The 15,181-nt window shown below is 41.5% G+C and overlaps 1 protein-coding gene across 1 annotated transcript in view; it reads left to right on the forward strand.

Moving 5' to 3' along the window:
• PHACTR1 (phosphatase and actin regulator 1) overlaps positions 1-15,181 on the forward strand; it is a 305,302-nt gene that overhangs the window by 220,636 nt on the left and 69,485 nt on the right. Inside the window, exon 5 of the mRNA XM_074146816.1 lies at positions 12,214-12,294. Within this exon, the coding sequence (XP_074002917.1) occupies positions 12,214-12,294 (81 nt within the window). The remainder of the gene's footprint in view (positions 1-12,213; positions 12,295-15,181) is intronic.

The raw sequence follows: 15,181 nt of genomic DNA on the forward strand, positions 1-15,181 counted from the left end.
CAGATCTGGAGCAATGGGTTGTGAGCATGCTGCATGAGAGCAGGAGCTCTCACTGCTGCCAAAGGCCACCCCATGCATTCAGAAGGCAAAAGGCCTTCTGGCATGAGTTTCCCCTCATCACTGGGCCCAGAAGAGTGCAAGGGCTGTGGGGATGCTTCAGAAGGCTCCAAGGGAGCCCTGTCTGGTGCAACTCCCACCAGAGAGTGTGTAGAATACGTGTACTGCTGTTGGCTGTCCTGTTTTGTGCCTTGATTTTCCTTCAAGGGAACCACCTTGTTCATGCAGAGCACAGCCTAGGTGACAGTTACCATGTATTTTTGTGAATATCAGGGGATCAGGACCTTCGTATAAAAGAAGAGATGACAAAAAATTACAGTTATACTATTACTCTTTACTCCTGTACAAGATACTCCATCCCTTTAATAATTCTTTTTCCATTTTCCATAACTTTTTTAGTTCTACTGTATCTTTTTGGAGATGAGTAACCAGACTTATGTCAGCTGTAGACTAGTACACTAGTGCAAAGATGCTGTATTTATTTCCTAATAATGCCTAATTTCAGTTTTCTTTTTTACTGTCCCAAGCATTAAGATGATGTTTTTGGAGAATTCTCTGCAGTTTCCAAGCACTGTCTTCTGAGTGGGAATGACTAATTTAGCTGTTATTATGTATGTATAGTTTAGGGCTACCTTTTCCCAAATGTTTTTTTTTGCTCTTATTGATGTTGAATTTTGTCACACGTCATTGGGTATCGTAAGATCTCGTGTAGCTCTTTGCAGTCAGCCTTGGTTTTGACAGCAGTCAGCAACTTTTGTTGTCTCCCTGTTGCCAGCCTTTCTAGAACTTGTCCTTGTGAAGAAGAGAGCCAGTCCTACCTTATCCCTCTGCTTGTGGACGGGGCATTCCTCCTTGCTTTCTACATGTTATTAATCCACTAGAGAATGCTCGCTCTTATCTCATGCAATTTTAATTGTTTCAGTGACCTTAGCAAGGTAGTCAAACATTGGAACAGGCTTCCTAGAGAGGTGGTCGATGCCCCAAGCTTGTCAGTGTTTAAGAGGCATTTGGACAATTAACAACATGCTTTAACTTGACCAGCCCTGAATTGGTCAGGCAGTTGGACTAGGTGATCGTTGTAGGTCTCTTCCAACTGAAATAGTTTACTCTGGTCTAGACTAGTCTATTCAAGAAAGGGGTTTTGAAACTCTAAAGACATAACGTGGAAAAGAGCGTCTTCATTCATTGACTTCTATGAACTTCCACCTCAAACCCAGGATGATTCTTCTCCCATCTCTCTTCTGTTCTAGGTCTCCTATTTCTAGCTCTGTTCTATATAGCTTTTCCTAGGCTGGTGATATGGAAACCAAGCTTACTGTCTGTAATTCCCAGGTGACTTTTGGACTCTTAAAAATATCAACCTTCTATTTGCCACCTCCCACTTTTCTATCTTATCTAGGTTATATGCCACACTTAATAGGTCATATATTATTTCCTGAGGAACTCTGGGAAGAAAACCGCCTGATCTTGGCAGTTCACTACTCTTCATTTGGTTGATTTCTTTCAAAAGTTCTCCAAGTGACACTTCATTTAGACTTCCACAGTTCCTCATAAAGAAGAGTTTCACTCTGCGATTCTGCTGAAGCTCTTCAGAATTAGCACTGCTGTGAAAAATATTTGGCTTGTTTACCATGGCCTTTACCCTTCTGGACCATTACTTTTTTAACCTTAGTTCATCTATGAATCTACCAATTTTCTGTTTGTTTTTTGGCAAATTTAACTAGTAAACTTTATTAAGTTCTGGACGGTAGAAACACACTGGGATTCTGAGATATCAGACTGCCTTTATTTTATACAATATTACCGACATTTATAATGTGATTACACTGTGAGAAATGTGTCAGGCTATTATCATATCTCCTTCACTTCACTGTCTTTCCTGCCTATCCTTTTCTGAATGTGCTGCTTATATCAGTACTTCAGTTCAAAACTGTTAATGTCTGAAGGTGTTTGGTGTCTTCAACTCTGTCTCCGCATCCCAGACAAGAATCATAACTATGTTTCTGCACACACAAAAAAAAGCACTAAAATAACATAATACTAAGGGTAAAAATGCCTTATTTTCTCAGATAACTTCAGCACCGTATTTCCCGGAGAGAAGGATAAAACCATTTTGTCATTTTCGATTTAAAAAAAAAAATACCTCCTAGTGAAATAATGGAATAATTCATACTATGAGGCAGGATGGTGCATGCCAAATTCTCATGAAGCTATTCTGCAGTCCTGTTACTGTAACTGAGATCCCATCCTTTTTCAGTCTGTTGATTCCAGAGGACTGCCATGCATAGTGGAAAGTTTCTCTCTATCTGGAAAAGTTATCTTTTCAGCCAAAAAAGGCAAAAAATCATACCAAAACTCTGAATGCATAAAACACACTGAAATTGCACGTGTGGCTTTACTGTAGCTTGAACTATTATCAGCTTCCAAACCAGAAAGCAGACTGCACTATCTTGGGTGATGAGACAATGGTGTTAAAGACACTTCTGAGTTTTTTCAGCATTAAGTCTATTGTATACCAACCAGCTACTGCCATTGCACAAGCTGAAAATGTCATCCCAAGATAACTGCTGGCTGATGTGACAGCTGCAATTCAGGAATCTTCTTATTTCGGAGGAAGCGTCTGTTGCTTTGTGATTCTGTCATTTCTATAATCAAGTACTAAATGAATGATTTCCTATTTGGCTTCTAACAGAGGTTTGCGTTGAAGGGTTGATGCCAGTTGATTCTGATAATAAATGCATTTTTAGTCTGTGTGTGCTTAGTTGAGATTTTCTGGTTGTACAAAGTAGTGATGGTTTCCAAGAAGTATTTGAAATCTTAATAGTTTCTCTCTTAAAAAGGTCCTAAGCCAACTTCAGAATTAAGTATGTATCTCTTAGTTGCAAGCTATGCTTTGTAACACTTATTTTAAATAGGTGTACATACGGACACAGATAGACAACTATCCATCTGCTTTGTGTGTCTATTTGGGAGGCTACTGTATACTAATTATTCCAGTACAAGTGGAAGAACTGTTTCCTAAACTGTAATTTACTGTTGTTGTATGTATAAATACACACCTTGGGTAATGGGCAGCTGTTTTTTAAGTTATTCCAAATCCCCAACGGAGGAAATAGAAGCACCCGGCAGATCAAGCTCTCTTCACTGTACCCAAGAGAAGATTTCATTAGGGAGGAAAGCACTGTTCTTACATATCTTCTGGCTGTGGGTACCAGGCAATTTATGTCTGTAAAGTTACAGCTGTAAGGTAAACTCAAGCTGTAAAGCAATCTGCACGGCAGTTTGTTGTTACTATAGAAAGAGTTGTGCTGTTTGGCTTACTGAGCACAGCTCTCTTTTCTGTCAGCAAGGTGGTCCTCCCAGCTGCCAAACGAAGGGACCAAATACTGGCCAGTCATCTCCTGGTGGTCTGTCCAAGCATTCCTCCTCCCTTATCATTGGCCATTGTTTTGGTTCTATCTTTGTATTTTTCCCCCCTTTTCTGTCCCAGGAAAACTGACTCCTTCACCCTCTAAAAGTTACACTGGAGAATCCAGTTTCCTGACATCTGCTAGACTTGTTTCTGTAAACTGTGCTCTGTATTTTGCCATCTGGATGTGTTGTCTGATGAGGAGCAAATCCAAAGGCAGCAGCTTGCCTGGTTATTTATATCCCATGTGTAAACTCTGTTCTGGAGAGAATTCTGTTCAGCTGCAGAGAGTCACAGGAGTCGTTATCTTATTCTAGTGATGCCCACCATGCCGATGCTTTGGTTTATGCTTTGAGGAAGGTCCCTTAAACTGTTACGTAGCAGAGCATTGCAAATAGACATTTCTGCCATTGCAGATGACACTGCAGAACCCTACTGCAGTATCGTCTGTCTGAGTACCATCTTGTCAGGGTAAGGGAAACACACTGCAGATATCTCACCCAGCTCTTGGCTGATTTGCTTTTAGCAATAGTTGTTGTTTGTTGTACGTACAGAAATCTGAGACAGCAAGGTGCCTAAAGCAACTCGACTCATTTATAAAAAGCAACCATTCTTTGGAATGTGCAGATGATGATGTTCCTACATATTTCTTTCTTTAAAGTAATTTCAGATGGCATCACTCATCATGCCTGGTTGTGAAGGCTTGATGAATAGAACCCATATTCTTACTGTTCCTTTGACGGTACAACTTCTGCATGTTGTAATGCAGAAGCCTGTAGGAGAAACCATCATTTCATCTGCTAGTGGTCCATGTGAAAATGTGGATCTCTTGTCATAAGGATTGCGTCAGCTGCCTTCTGCTGGCATTTAGGACATAGATTCATTGCAGCAAGAACTGTGGTGGTAATAGCTATGCTCAAAATATCTTTAATCTAGCTGTAGTTATTTAGGGTGCTGGTAGCAGTATGGACTTCAGCATGGGCTGTTCAAGCCTGCCAGGTTTTTTACTTGGATGAAAGCCTTCAAATAAGTCAGTACCACCCCCTCATTACTGTTTTTGATGCCCAAATTACATATATTCAGAATGGCCAAGGCATGGCTTTCTGTGCTGCAATCACACTATAATTGCAGAGCAGGGGTCCTCTATGCTACCTTGTTGCAAATTTCTTTTAATTAAGCTACACAGCCTCATTTTTCATGAAGTTGTGGAGAGCAATACCTGTTGGTGGCTCGGCTTTCCAGTTTTTGACCTAGTATTACCTAGGAATTCATGAAAATGCTGTGCTGCAGTTCAGAGGGAAGAACAAGAGGAATGTATTTTCTTCATTTTTTCAATATTCTGGTCAGCTTTCTGAGTTTCTCCCTAACCTGCTGTACAATACTTCTCAAATGTGACAAGAAAAGCAATTATGTAGAAAGGGGATGAAAATGTGAGTCTTTCCAAAAGGCTATCACATCTCATTGACATGGTGGAGTTCTGCTTTGCTGTTTATTAGCTGGGCAGTTGAGGGTGATAATATTTTTCTTAAGGGTGTCTACAGTCTCATTTTCTTTTCACTCCATTTTCTTCGATTTTTTCAAACACACACCTTTTGTTATATTTGTCAAGACTTCTTGTTTTATCTCCTCTTTTCATGTATTCATCTTCCAGGGTTGCTTTGCTTGGCTTGTGAAATCAGTTCTGTTGGGTTTCTTTGGATCTAGCTTGAAGTTTAGTTCTTTCCCTAGGAAGGCAGCTTCTTTGATTTTTTTCAGTCCTTCTATATGAAAAAATTACAGACCATCTGCTCTTGGATTAGATTTCTGATTTCTTCAGTTCTTTCTGTTAATTATGGTAGAACTGTTCAGATTTTATTTCTCTGCCTTTCTCTGTGTTTGCTGAATTCTCGGTTGTATGCTGCATTTCTAAGTTGTGTTACTGTATTGTGATCTTCTTTGCTTAATGTGGTTTGCAGTATTTTGATTAGCTCTGGCAATTCTATATTTAGATATTTGACTTTGCATCCATTTTCCTACTGAGTCTGTCCTCTGGCAGTTTACATATAATTATGAACAGTGTAAATCCAGGGTTTTCTTAAGGCTGATTTCAGCTTCTTCCCCAGTTTTACTTTCTTTCACCATCAGTAAGGAAAAGAGAATTCAATTTTTATGTGTAATTACCAGGCATGGCAACTGTTATACCTCCTAAACTCTTCTGGTTAGTAACTAGGAATTTGAGGTTTGATCCTGTGTTGTCAAAGGAACATGTCTATTTTTATTGTGTGATTTGATAGACTTGCCTGTCACTAATGAAGATTTACCATGCTCCTAGTCCAGTGCTTCTAAATGGAGATGGACAGGTGTCCTGAGTTGATCTGAATTTGACTAGAAGCAAGATGCCCTAATATTGTCTTCTCTGTGTTTTAAGTAGTCATAATCTAAAATAAATTCAGTGTACTTAAAAGACTGGAAATGAAATAAATTTAAGAGGCTTATTATTATTATTATTTTGGCCTCTTTTTCCTATTATTTGTCTTAATTATAGATTAACACATTTTAAGTCTAGAAGGATCATTTCTTTGCCTAGCCTGTTGGCCACTGTCTGCAGAACAGCTGCTGGTAATGCTTTGTTAATGCTGATGTAGGAGGTGATGAGCCAAGCTGTTTCAACTTGTCTGTACCTCACTTTTCCACCTCTTTAATGATACTGGTTATAAGGATACTGAGTATTTTGAGTTACTCCTCCGGTGGGACATCAATGCTGAGCATTGCTCCTGTTTTAGTAGTTTGTCTCATACCACATGCTACAGAAGTTTTCCAAAATATTCATGCACTGAAAGGGATTTATTTGGTCAACTACTCTAGCGGCAGCTGATTTGGAGAGGTATTTGCAATATTATATTTTTTAAATCAAGCTTAACTTTTAATACCCACACATACTTTCCCTGCTGATGTTCACTTATTTTGTAATCTCATAGAATAGGAGTCCTAGGCTACAGTCAGAACAAGAAATGTCATGTGTGGACATCACAGACGAAAAGGCACTCCTGATCCTTTCTAGGTAGTGATCTGAGTCAGATTTTGTACATGGTACTGTTATAGGAAATCCCAGGCTGAGATTAGAGACACAAAACTTCTGTAAGGAACTTTAAATTTCCAAGATTCAAAACTCCATTGGAATGTTTTTTCTTCCCTCTGGCTTCAAGGGACTTAGGAGTGTTTGAAGCCAAGCAAAATTCATATTTAGCACTGAATAAAGCAAAACAGTTATTTCAAACAAGCTATGTTTTGGCATTGCTCAAACCCCAAGCTCACAGCAGCAATGCTGGGTGTCATGCCACAGCTATTGGAACAATCCCCAAATTAATGGAGCTCTGTGTGAACTGACACATCTACATTTTCCTCAGCTCTGAGACTTTCATCTACAGCAGCATTTCTTTTCTTAAAACTGCCCTCTTCTGTCTGTGGATTTCAGGATTGGATTCAACCCTAATTTTATGCATCTGTATCTCAGCTACTCACCCTTAGTTTCCTTTTACGGTCAGTGAAGACTAACAGGCACTTCCAAGGTGCAGTTCAGACTGGTTTAGATGCTCACATTAGGCTGAGGTCAATGATGCCCAAGAATTGCTCTTAATAAATAAGGAGGCAGAAGCCCATACTGTAAAAATTTGTATCAGGTGAATCCTGCTCCATTTGATTATCGAGAAAGTCTACATAGTTGGAAGAATTTCAAGATTCATAGATTCATAGATTGGTCCAGGCCGGAAGGGACCTCCAAAGGTCATCTAGTCCGACCTCCCCGCAGTCAGCAGGGACACCCCCAACTAGACGAGGTTGCCCAGGGCCCCGTCGAGCTTCACCTTGAATATCTCAAGGGAAGGGGCCTCAACCACCTCCCTGGGCAACCTGTTCCAGTGTTCCACCACCCTCATGGTAAAGAACTTTTTCCTAATATCCAATCTAAATCTCCCCTGCTCCAACTTAAAACCATTGCCCCTCGTCCTGTCACTGCAGGCCTTTGTAAACAGACCCTCCCCAGCCTTCCTGTAGGCCCCCCTCAGGTACTGGAAGGCCACTATGAGGTCTCCCCGGAGCCTCCTCTTCTCCAAGCTGAACAACCCCAGCTCCCTCAGTCTGTCCTCATAGGAGAGGTGCTCCAGCCCCCTGATCATTTTGGTGGCCCTCCTCTGGACGCGCTCGATCAGGTCCATGTCCTTTCTATATTGAGGGCTCCAGACCTGCACACAGTACTCCAGGTGAGGTCTCACCAGAGGAAAGTAAAGTGGCAGAATCACCTCTCTGGATCTGCTGGCAACACTTCTTTTGATGCAGCCCAGGATGTGATTGGCCTTCTGGGCTGCGAGAGCACATTGCCTGCTCATGTCCAGCTTCTCGTCCATCAGCACCCCCAAGTCCCTTTCCTCAGGGCTGCTTTCTAATACCTCATCCCCCAGTCTGTATTGATAGCGAGGATTGTTTCTTCCCAGGTGCAGAATCCTGCACTTGCTTTTGTTGAACCTCATGAGGTTCATCTGGGCCCACCTCTCCAGCCTGTCCAGGTCCCTCTGTATGATGTAACATGTTTTGATACATAATCCATCACACCTGGAAATCTCTCCTTCCTTACAAGTCTAAAGGAAATGTTGATGGTTGTTTATCTTAACACTGTGCAAAGCAATTGGTTGACTTGGTTTTAGTTATTCAGATCTGAATTATTAGCAGAGCAAATTTCTGCCTATTGAATCCATATATAATTGGTACACCAGAAAGCTCCTGCTCTAAGCTCCATTCCTATAACGACCTTTGCTTCCTAAAATCATCATGAAAATTATAGTAGCCTTTGAAAGGAAGAATTCATGCAAAGCAACCCCCAGTGCTTTTTAAGACAAAGGCCGAGGGCACCCTCAGAAGGAAACGAGGTTAAGATTCAACTGGCTAGCACAGACTGGGGTTTAGTTTCATTTGTCAGATGAGAAAAAAGGGCAGGACGTGTTTATTTAGTCTGTCCCTTGGTTTAAGCAGCAACGTGATGAGTTATGCAAAGGTTTATTCTCATATAGATGCAGGTTGGAAGAGTCCATCTGAGATGTTCTGGTCTTGGAGAAAAGGCTGGGAAGGACAGAAAGGTTACAAGTCCTGACTACGTAAATGCCTCTCTGGCTGGTTAATGGAGCAGCAGAGGCACTTGGCGCAGAAGCAGTGGTGAGCTTCACCTTCTCAGCTGGAGGAGCAGCCCACAATCACTGCCATCATGGAGTGCAACAGCTTATTAAAGGAATAAAGACAAAACTGTACTTGATTTCCAGAACAGAGGGGCAGGAAGTCCTCCTAACCCTGTCAAGGCTTTACTGATCTTAATGGGTCTGCCACAGAGAAAATCTCCGCTTGAAAAGCGGAGGGGTGCTGCTCCTGAGGGACGAGTTCAAAAACACCAGCTCAGAAACATTAATAAAAACATTTCCCACTGTTTCTTCATCAGATCTTAAAAGAAACAGCGTACTGCAGAGCACACTGGCAAAATCTGTACACTTATAGCATAAAATATACGTTCTCATTTCTATAAACTACTAACTGAGAATTGCTTGGAGAATGGATGAATTTGTTAAGATAACCAGTTTCTGGCATAAGTAGACCCCATAAAGAGGGCTTAATGCTTATTTCTAATCTCCTGGAAGATTGTACAAATGAAAAAAAATGAGGTTAATCACCAAGGAAAATCGCCAATGAAGTAATACATCTTTTGTTAAATATTAATTATATTTCATTTTTCCCCATCACAGAATTTACAAGGTTCACATGAATCAAGGATTAATTCAGAGGTTTTTATTTATCCTCTGCTGTGAATGGATCCCTTCTCAGTGGAGAGTGAATGAATTTGTTTTGTATCAGCTTTCTGCTTGAAAAGAAAATCCTTCGTAAAAGAACTGGCAATCTTTGCCAGAGAAATCCAGACCGAGTGAAACATTTCATTGTTCAGGCTGTTAGATCCTAATGAGTTCTGCATCTAAGCGCTTGTGGTTTTTTTCCATCTGATCCAGCAGTAGCATAGCAGTTCATGCACTTAAATGTACGAGACTTGTTTGGGAGGAAGATTTGTATTAAAGGAAGGCAGCATGTTCCATAGTTTTAGTATAACATCTGTTATTATCATTCAGTGCTGCTCTTAGCCCAGCATGCCCTTCCTCTAAATATCTTATTAATTAAACTGGCTTAGTAGGAAAATAATTAATACTTTAAGTCCTGTACCTACTTAGAAAGGATTTAGAAACTGAAAAAATTGTTTTAGTCTGAGCTTCAAACTGGAGGGTTGTGGGTTTTTTTTCATTCTTGAGCAGAAGCAGATTACAACTAAAAGGGAGTATCTGAAAAGCCTGTGTATACACAGTCTTCCAAAAATACGTATTCTACCTTTGAAATTCTGCTAGACTGCAAAAATAGTCCATGACTTCGAGAAGTCTTGGTCAATACTTGAGTGTCTTCCCCAGCAACAGTTTTGAGAGAGGCGCTCCTGCACTTCTTGAAAATGTCCTGCTGGCCCAGTTTAGCACTTGATCCTCCAGAAGTCTTATCTCCAATCCCCCAAATTACTGTGTTTCTTAGCACTGCTTTTATACTGCGATGGGACTTCCTAGCCATGAAGTCCGTAGTAATGTTGCTACCTTGCATAGCCAGCTGTTGACCAGGCAGGAGGGTGAGATGGTGAACCTGGGTGGGTGCCAGTGAATTTGTGTGTAAAGTGTGGATCTGTTACTTAGCTATTTAAGATGAAGTACAGAAAAAGCAGTATTTTTCCATGTCTTTGTTTTGTGAACAGTGCTGCTGTTTATATGGAGAAACTGCTGCTTTGCTGAGGTTTCACCCAACTTTGTTTCCCACTGAAGAACAAGCTCGGACAGACTGCGTGCTCTTTGCTGTTCACACTAACAGAAAATTATACTTTCTCAGAACTATTGGAAAAGGTGTTGGGTGCCACCGAGTTGCTCTTTAAAGGTAGTCAGGGTTTTAACAATTTCTTTGATGGAAGAAAGCTCGGGAGTTAGCTGTGGCTTGTTTGGGCTTTTTTGGAGGGGGTGGAGGCAGCTATTAAGGAGGAAGGGGGGAAAGGTTTAAATACTGTTCCAGAACAGGGCCCCTCCAGTGCAGGGAAAAGGCAGGTTGGGGAGCAGTCTGCAACGTGACTCCAGAATCTGATTGTTGGGCATTTCTTTTCAAAATCCTATTAGAAACTTAGAAATTGAAGTTTCATTGAAAGTCAGTGAGGTGCCTGAAGAGCTTCATCAAATGGGGCTAAAGCACTCTGGAAAATGCTGTGGCTGTTATGTCAACAGCCTCAAAAATAAAACTGTACTATTTTATTTAGGTCACTGGCTAATGGGTATGGGGTCTTGTGCCTTAGCGAAGGGACCTGCCATTAATTCTGATCGATGCTGAAGTTGAGGGTGTGTTTAGGGGAGACCAGGGGGGTACTGACTGTACCTGAAGTACTGTACCTGAACTGTACCTTCTTTGTCCTGAGGAATGCATGTTCAAAACAGATTCTAAAAATGGGGAAACCTAAATTTACCCTATGGGAAAAGGTGAAGCAGAGCCGGCCCTGTACGTTCCAAGCTGTACATATCTGACAGCAAATAAGTTGCAATGAGTGCAGTGTGTCAGTATAAGCATAGCTAATTCACCAAGTATACTGTGCCCCTGGGGAGCAGCCAACGTGCAGCAGTGCCAGAAAAGGTTACATCCTCCGGTTTTCAGAGATGGAGAGAGGGTTTCTTTTTTGCTTTAAATTTTGCTTTAAATCTGCCTTGGGCAGACAGAAGATGCTAAGTCCCAGTTCATTTGTGTGTGCGTGCATCTGTGCTGGGCCTGATAGGGGAGCATATGGCAGAAGCGATTCGCCCTTGACTGTGCCTCTTTTTTGGCAGGCAGAGGCTTGTTTCTCGCAGAGCGCATGCAGTCGCAGCCACTGCTGCACATCACTTCTTGCGCCCCTTGGTTGCTGGCTTTCAGCTCTTTGCCTGAATGCCTGTCCTTTGTGGTGTTTTGGTTAATTGGACATTGTTTTAATTACTGCTGAACTAAACAAACACGGAATTTCTATCTGTCTTTTTGCTGCCCCAGTGACCACAGTCTCCAAGCAGGCAATACAGGACTCTGTATAGCTGTTCAAATCTGGTGTAAATTGCAGTGGCTCTTGTGGAGTTCCCCTCATTTACACCTTTTTAGGGGACAACACCCCTCCAGGGAGGAGAAGGCTCCATTAAAAAGCTCATTTTTTGCACTGTTCCAGATGCCTTGCTCTGCTCTCACTTGAGTCAGTGGAAAACAAGCCTTGGCTTCAGGGCAGCAGAGGTGCCAGTCCTCTTCCATGGCCTGGGGAGAGTTCTTGGCCACATCTTTCATTGGTGTGATCCTTCACATTGCCACCTTTCTTACCTTCCCCCTCCAGTTTCTGCACTAATTGCCCTTTTCTCCCTTCGCTATCTCTAATTCTCCACAGCAATGCTTTGGTCATGTGTCAAAATTAAGCAATGGGAGTGCAGGCATGCCCTCAGATCAGTCAGTCTGTAACCATTTCTGTCAATAACACCATGCTACAGCAGCAGGCAGATTCTCTGGAGTGCCAGTAGCCTTTATTTTGAGATGCTAATTTGCCAATGACTTGAAGAGGAGAAAAAGCATTATTTAAATGCCTTAAAAGGCATAGAACCTTATAAAACAATCATGCCCCTTCTTTTCTATTTATATTGACCCTTCTCCTTTGCTTACAGCTTTGGAAAGAAAAATATCGATGAGGCAAAGCAGAGAGGAGCTTATAAAACGAGGAGTGCTGAAAGAAATTTTTGATAAAGGTAAGTGTTCTTTTCACAATATTAAATTGACATCCCATATAGTTTTATGGCTAGATATTACATTATTGTAACATTAAGAACTGGGAATACAGCCTTGAATTGCAGGACTGTGCAGAATAAGGTCTCCAGACATCTCTTGATTTCACTGTGGGCTGGCCCTCGCCGTTGGATACATGTGATAGTTATCTAGCAAATAAAACTGAAAGCTAATCAGAAATATAAAGCCATAAAAATACAAATCACAGCATCATACAGGAGTCACTTGCTGCAAAACAGTGAGGCATCCAGACTGCGGGGAGATGGAGTGGGTCCGTGCCTGCATGTGTTGTCATTGTCTGGTTGAGTCACTCTGGGATTTTCTGTTGTGGAAAAGGGAAACATTTAAAGGTTTTGGATACTGGCAAGCACAGAACAGTGCACATTCCCTTGAAACAGCTCAGAAGACATAATAATAATTCCTTGTTCAGGATAATTAATTTGTTGAGTCGCTAATATATTATTTATGCAAAATGCCGTTGTTTTGCAAACACCATTGTTTTACACTGGTAATGCAACAATATTTGACATCTATTACGTATGTGTCAATCTTTAACCACAGCTTTTATTTGTTTTGCTGCTTCCCTTGTCAATAACTAAGACAATGAATTCAGTAAATTATATAAAGACATTCCAAAGTTGCCTCTTAATTTCAATAGAACTTATGCATGTGCTTTAAAGCCCCATTAATTCAAAGTCTAAAAGTCTTTATCTATACCAGTATAAAACCTGTTAAAAGTCAGTGTAAGTTGCAAACTTTCACAGTTACTGAAAGAGGGTAGATATAGATTAGGTGTTAGGAAGAAATTCTTTACTGTGAGGGTGGTGAGGTACTGGAACAGGTTGCTCAGAGAAGTTGTGGATGCTCCATCCCTGGAAGTGTTCAAGGCCAGGCTGGATGGGACTTTGAGCAACCTGCTCTAGCGGGAGGTGCCCCTGCCCATGGCAGGGGGCTTGGAACTAGATGATCTTTAAGGTCCCTTTCAACCCAAACCATTCTATGATATTTGAAGTAGGGTCTACCTCAGGAAGTCTGGAGCATTTAAATCTGCTACCTTCCTTTTTAATCTGGCTTATTGGGAATTTAAAAATTTACTAACCTGAACTGTTTTTGTAAGTGAAAAAAATGCAAAACATTGCAAAACCAAAGAAATATGCTGCTTGTCATTAGATTCTACAGTTGTTACCCATTGTGCATTTTAGATGCTGCTAGTCCTCTAGATCTAACATTGGCTGAGCTCTCACTATGGCCTGCTGCCTTGGAAGTCATGCTAGATGCAACTTCAGGGTAGAACCAACACCTGATGAAAGGTTTGCTCTTCTCACTGCCTTGGGTTGCCCACGTTTTGGAGCGTGACTCAGATCGGATACATGGCCATGAGGCAGGCATCCCTGCGGCCAGCGAGGCACAGTCCAGGCTGTCACACCAAGTGTGTCATAGCCCAGGAGAGGCCAGAGCATAGCTCCCCATTCTGTGCCATGGTCAGCTCAGAAGTCAGCCTGCAGTGACATCTCCATCCAGGGTGTGCCCTCCTTCATCCCTGCCTCACATTCCACACATATCTCCTTTCCGACTCACCCCTGCATACACCTAAAGGCATGCCGGGGGAAAAGCCTTTTCTGTGCAGCCTGACCCTGCCCTCCACATTGACACCTGGGGAGTTTCCCCCTACTTTGCTACCAAAGCACTACAGCTTTCTTCATTCCTCAAATAATCCTGTAGTTTGTAATCTTCTATGTCATCTTGTGAAGCAGATGCTAAGATGTCTGGATGTCCTCGTCTGAAAAAAGAAATTAATTCCTCTTTATAGTCATTTTTCACCTTCTCATACTAGAAAAAGCTGGTATGAAATACCTGCTGCTGCTTCCTATTTCCAGTGCAAAAAGCAGAGACATCAGACTTTTTCACTGTCAGCTGCCACTAAAAGGGAAACTAATGCAAAAGAGCTGGACTTCTTATTCAGTATCCTACATTATTTCCTGCTGGGTGCAAACACAGGAAGCTAAGAATTGGTACCCCTCCTTGAAAGAAAAAGAGAGTAGTGATACACAAGTATTGTGGCAGTGATAAGTAGCTTTGATGATATAAGGATATGAGTAAGGCAAGATTTGTAGAGCAAAAGCAATATTTCCTTCAGTGGTGTAATAATCCGAGAGTAATTCTAATACAGGATATTGTATCTCACTGCAAACCTTAAGTGGAAGTAACATTTTCCTTGTAATTCCCATTAGGGAATCTCTAATCCTTCAAGAAAACACAGCAGACTTTAGTACTTAATAACAGAAGGCTTCATTTGATGATGGTAGCACCTTCCATGCCAAGAGGCATCTTGCACAGACAATAGGTGTAGCCATAATGTTAAATCTCTTTGTCTCCCTTTCCTAAGAGGACAACAGAGCAGACAGAATCAGCCTGTGAATGAGTAATTTTGCCGCCTTCTTTCTTAAAAAAATCCGTGCAGATCAAAGGAAACTTAATATGGATTAAACTGACCCAAGAACAAAAATTCTGGAGCTTGCCCTGTGCTTAGTATTGGGTTTATTGTATCTTTTATTTTGAAGAAAAACGGAATTAGTGAGTTTGTTCACCTGCTGTATAAAAATGACACTCTGACCTGTTTGCTTCAGGATTTGCTGGCTTTTCAGAGGACGTTGTGTCGTGCAGCAGGTGAAAGTTAGCAGAGCACAGTAAGTCACAGTGCTCACACATGGGAGAGTCACTGCAGTCCAGCTGCTATATTTGGGAAACAAGAAATGCTTTTATCACTTCAGTGACCCCCACAGTTAAACTAGTCAAGTGAAACCACTCCAGACTGAAATGCAGAGAGCTCTTTTCTTGGCAAGGGCCAGA

Source organism: Numenius arquata, chromosome 4 (assembly GCF_964106895.1).
Source record: "Numenius arquata chromosome 4, bNumArq3.hap1.1, whole genome shotgun sequence".
NCBI classification, from domain to species: Eukaryota; Metazoa; Chordata; class Aves; order Charadriiformes; family Scolopacidae; genus Numenius; species Numenius arquata.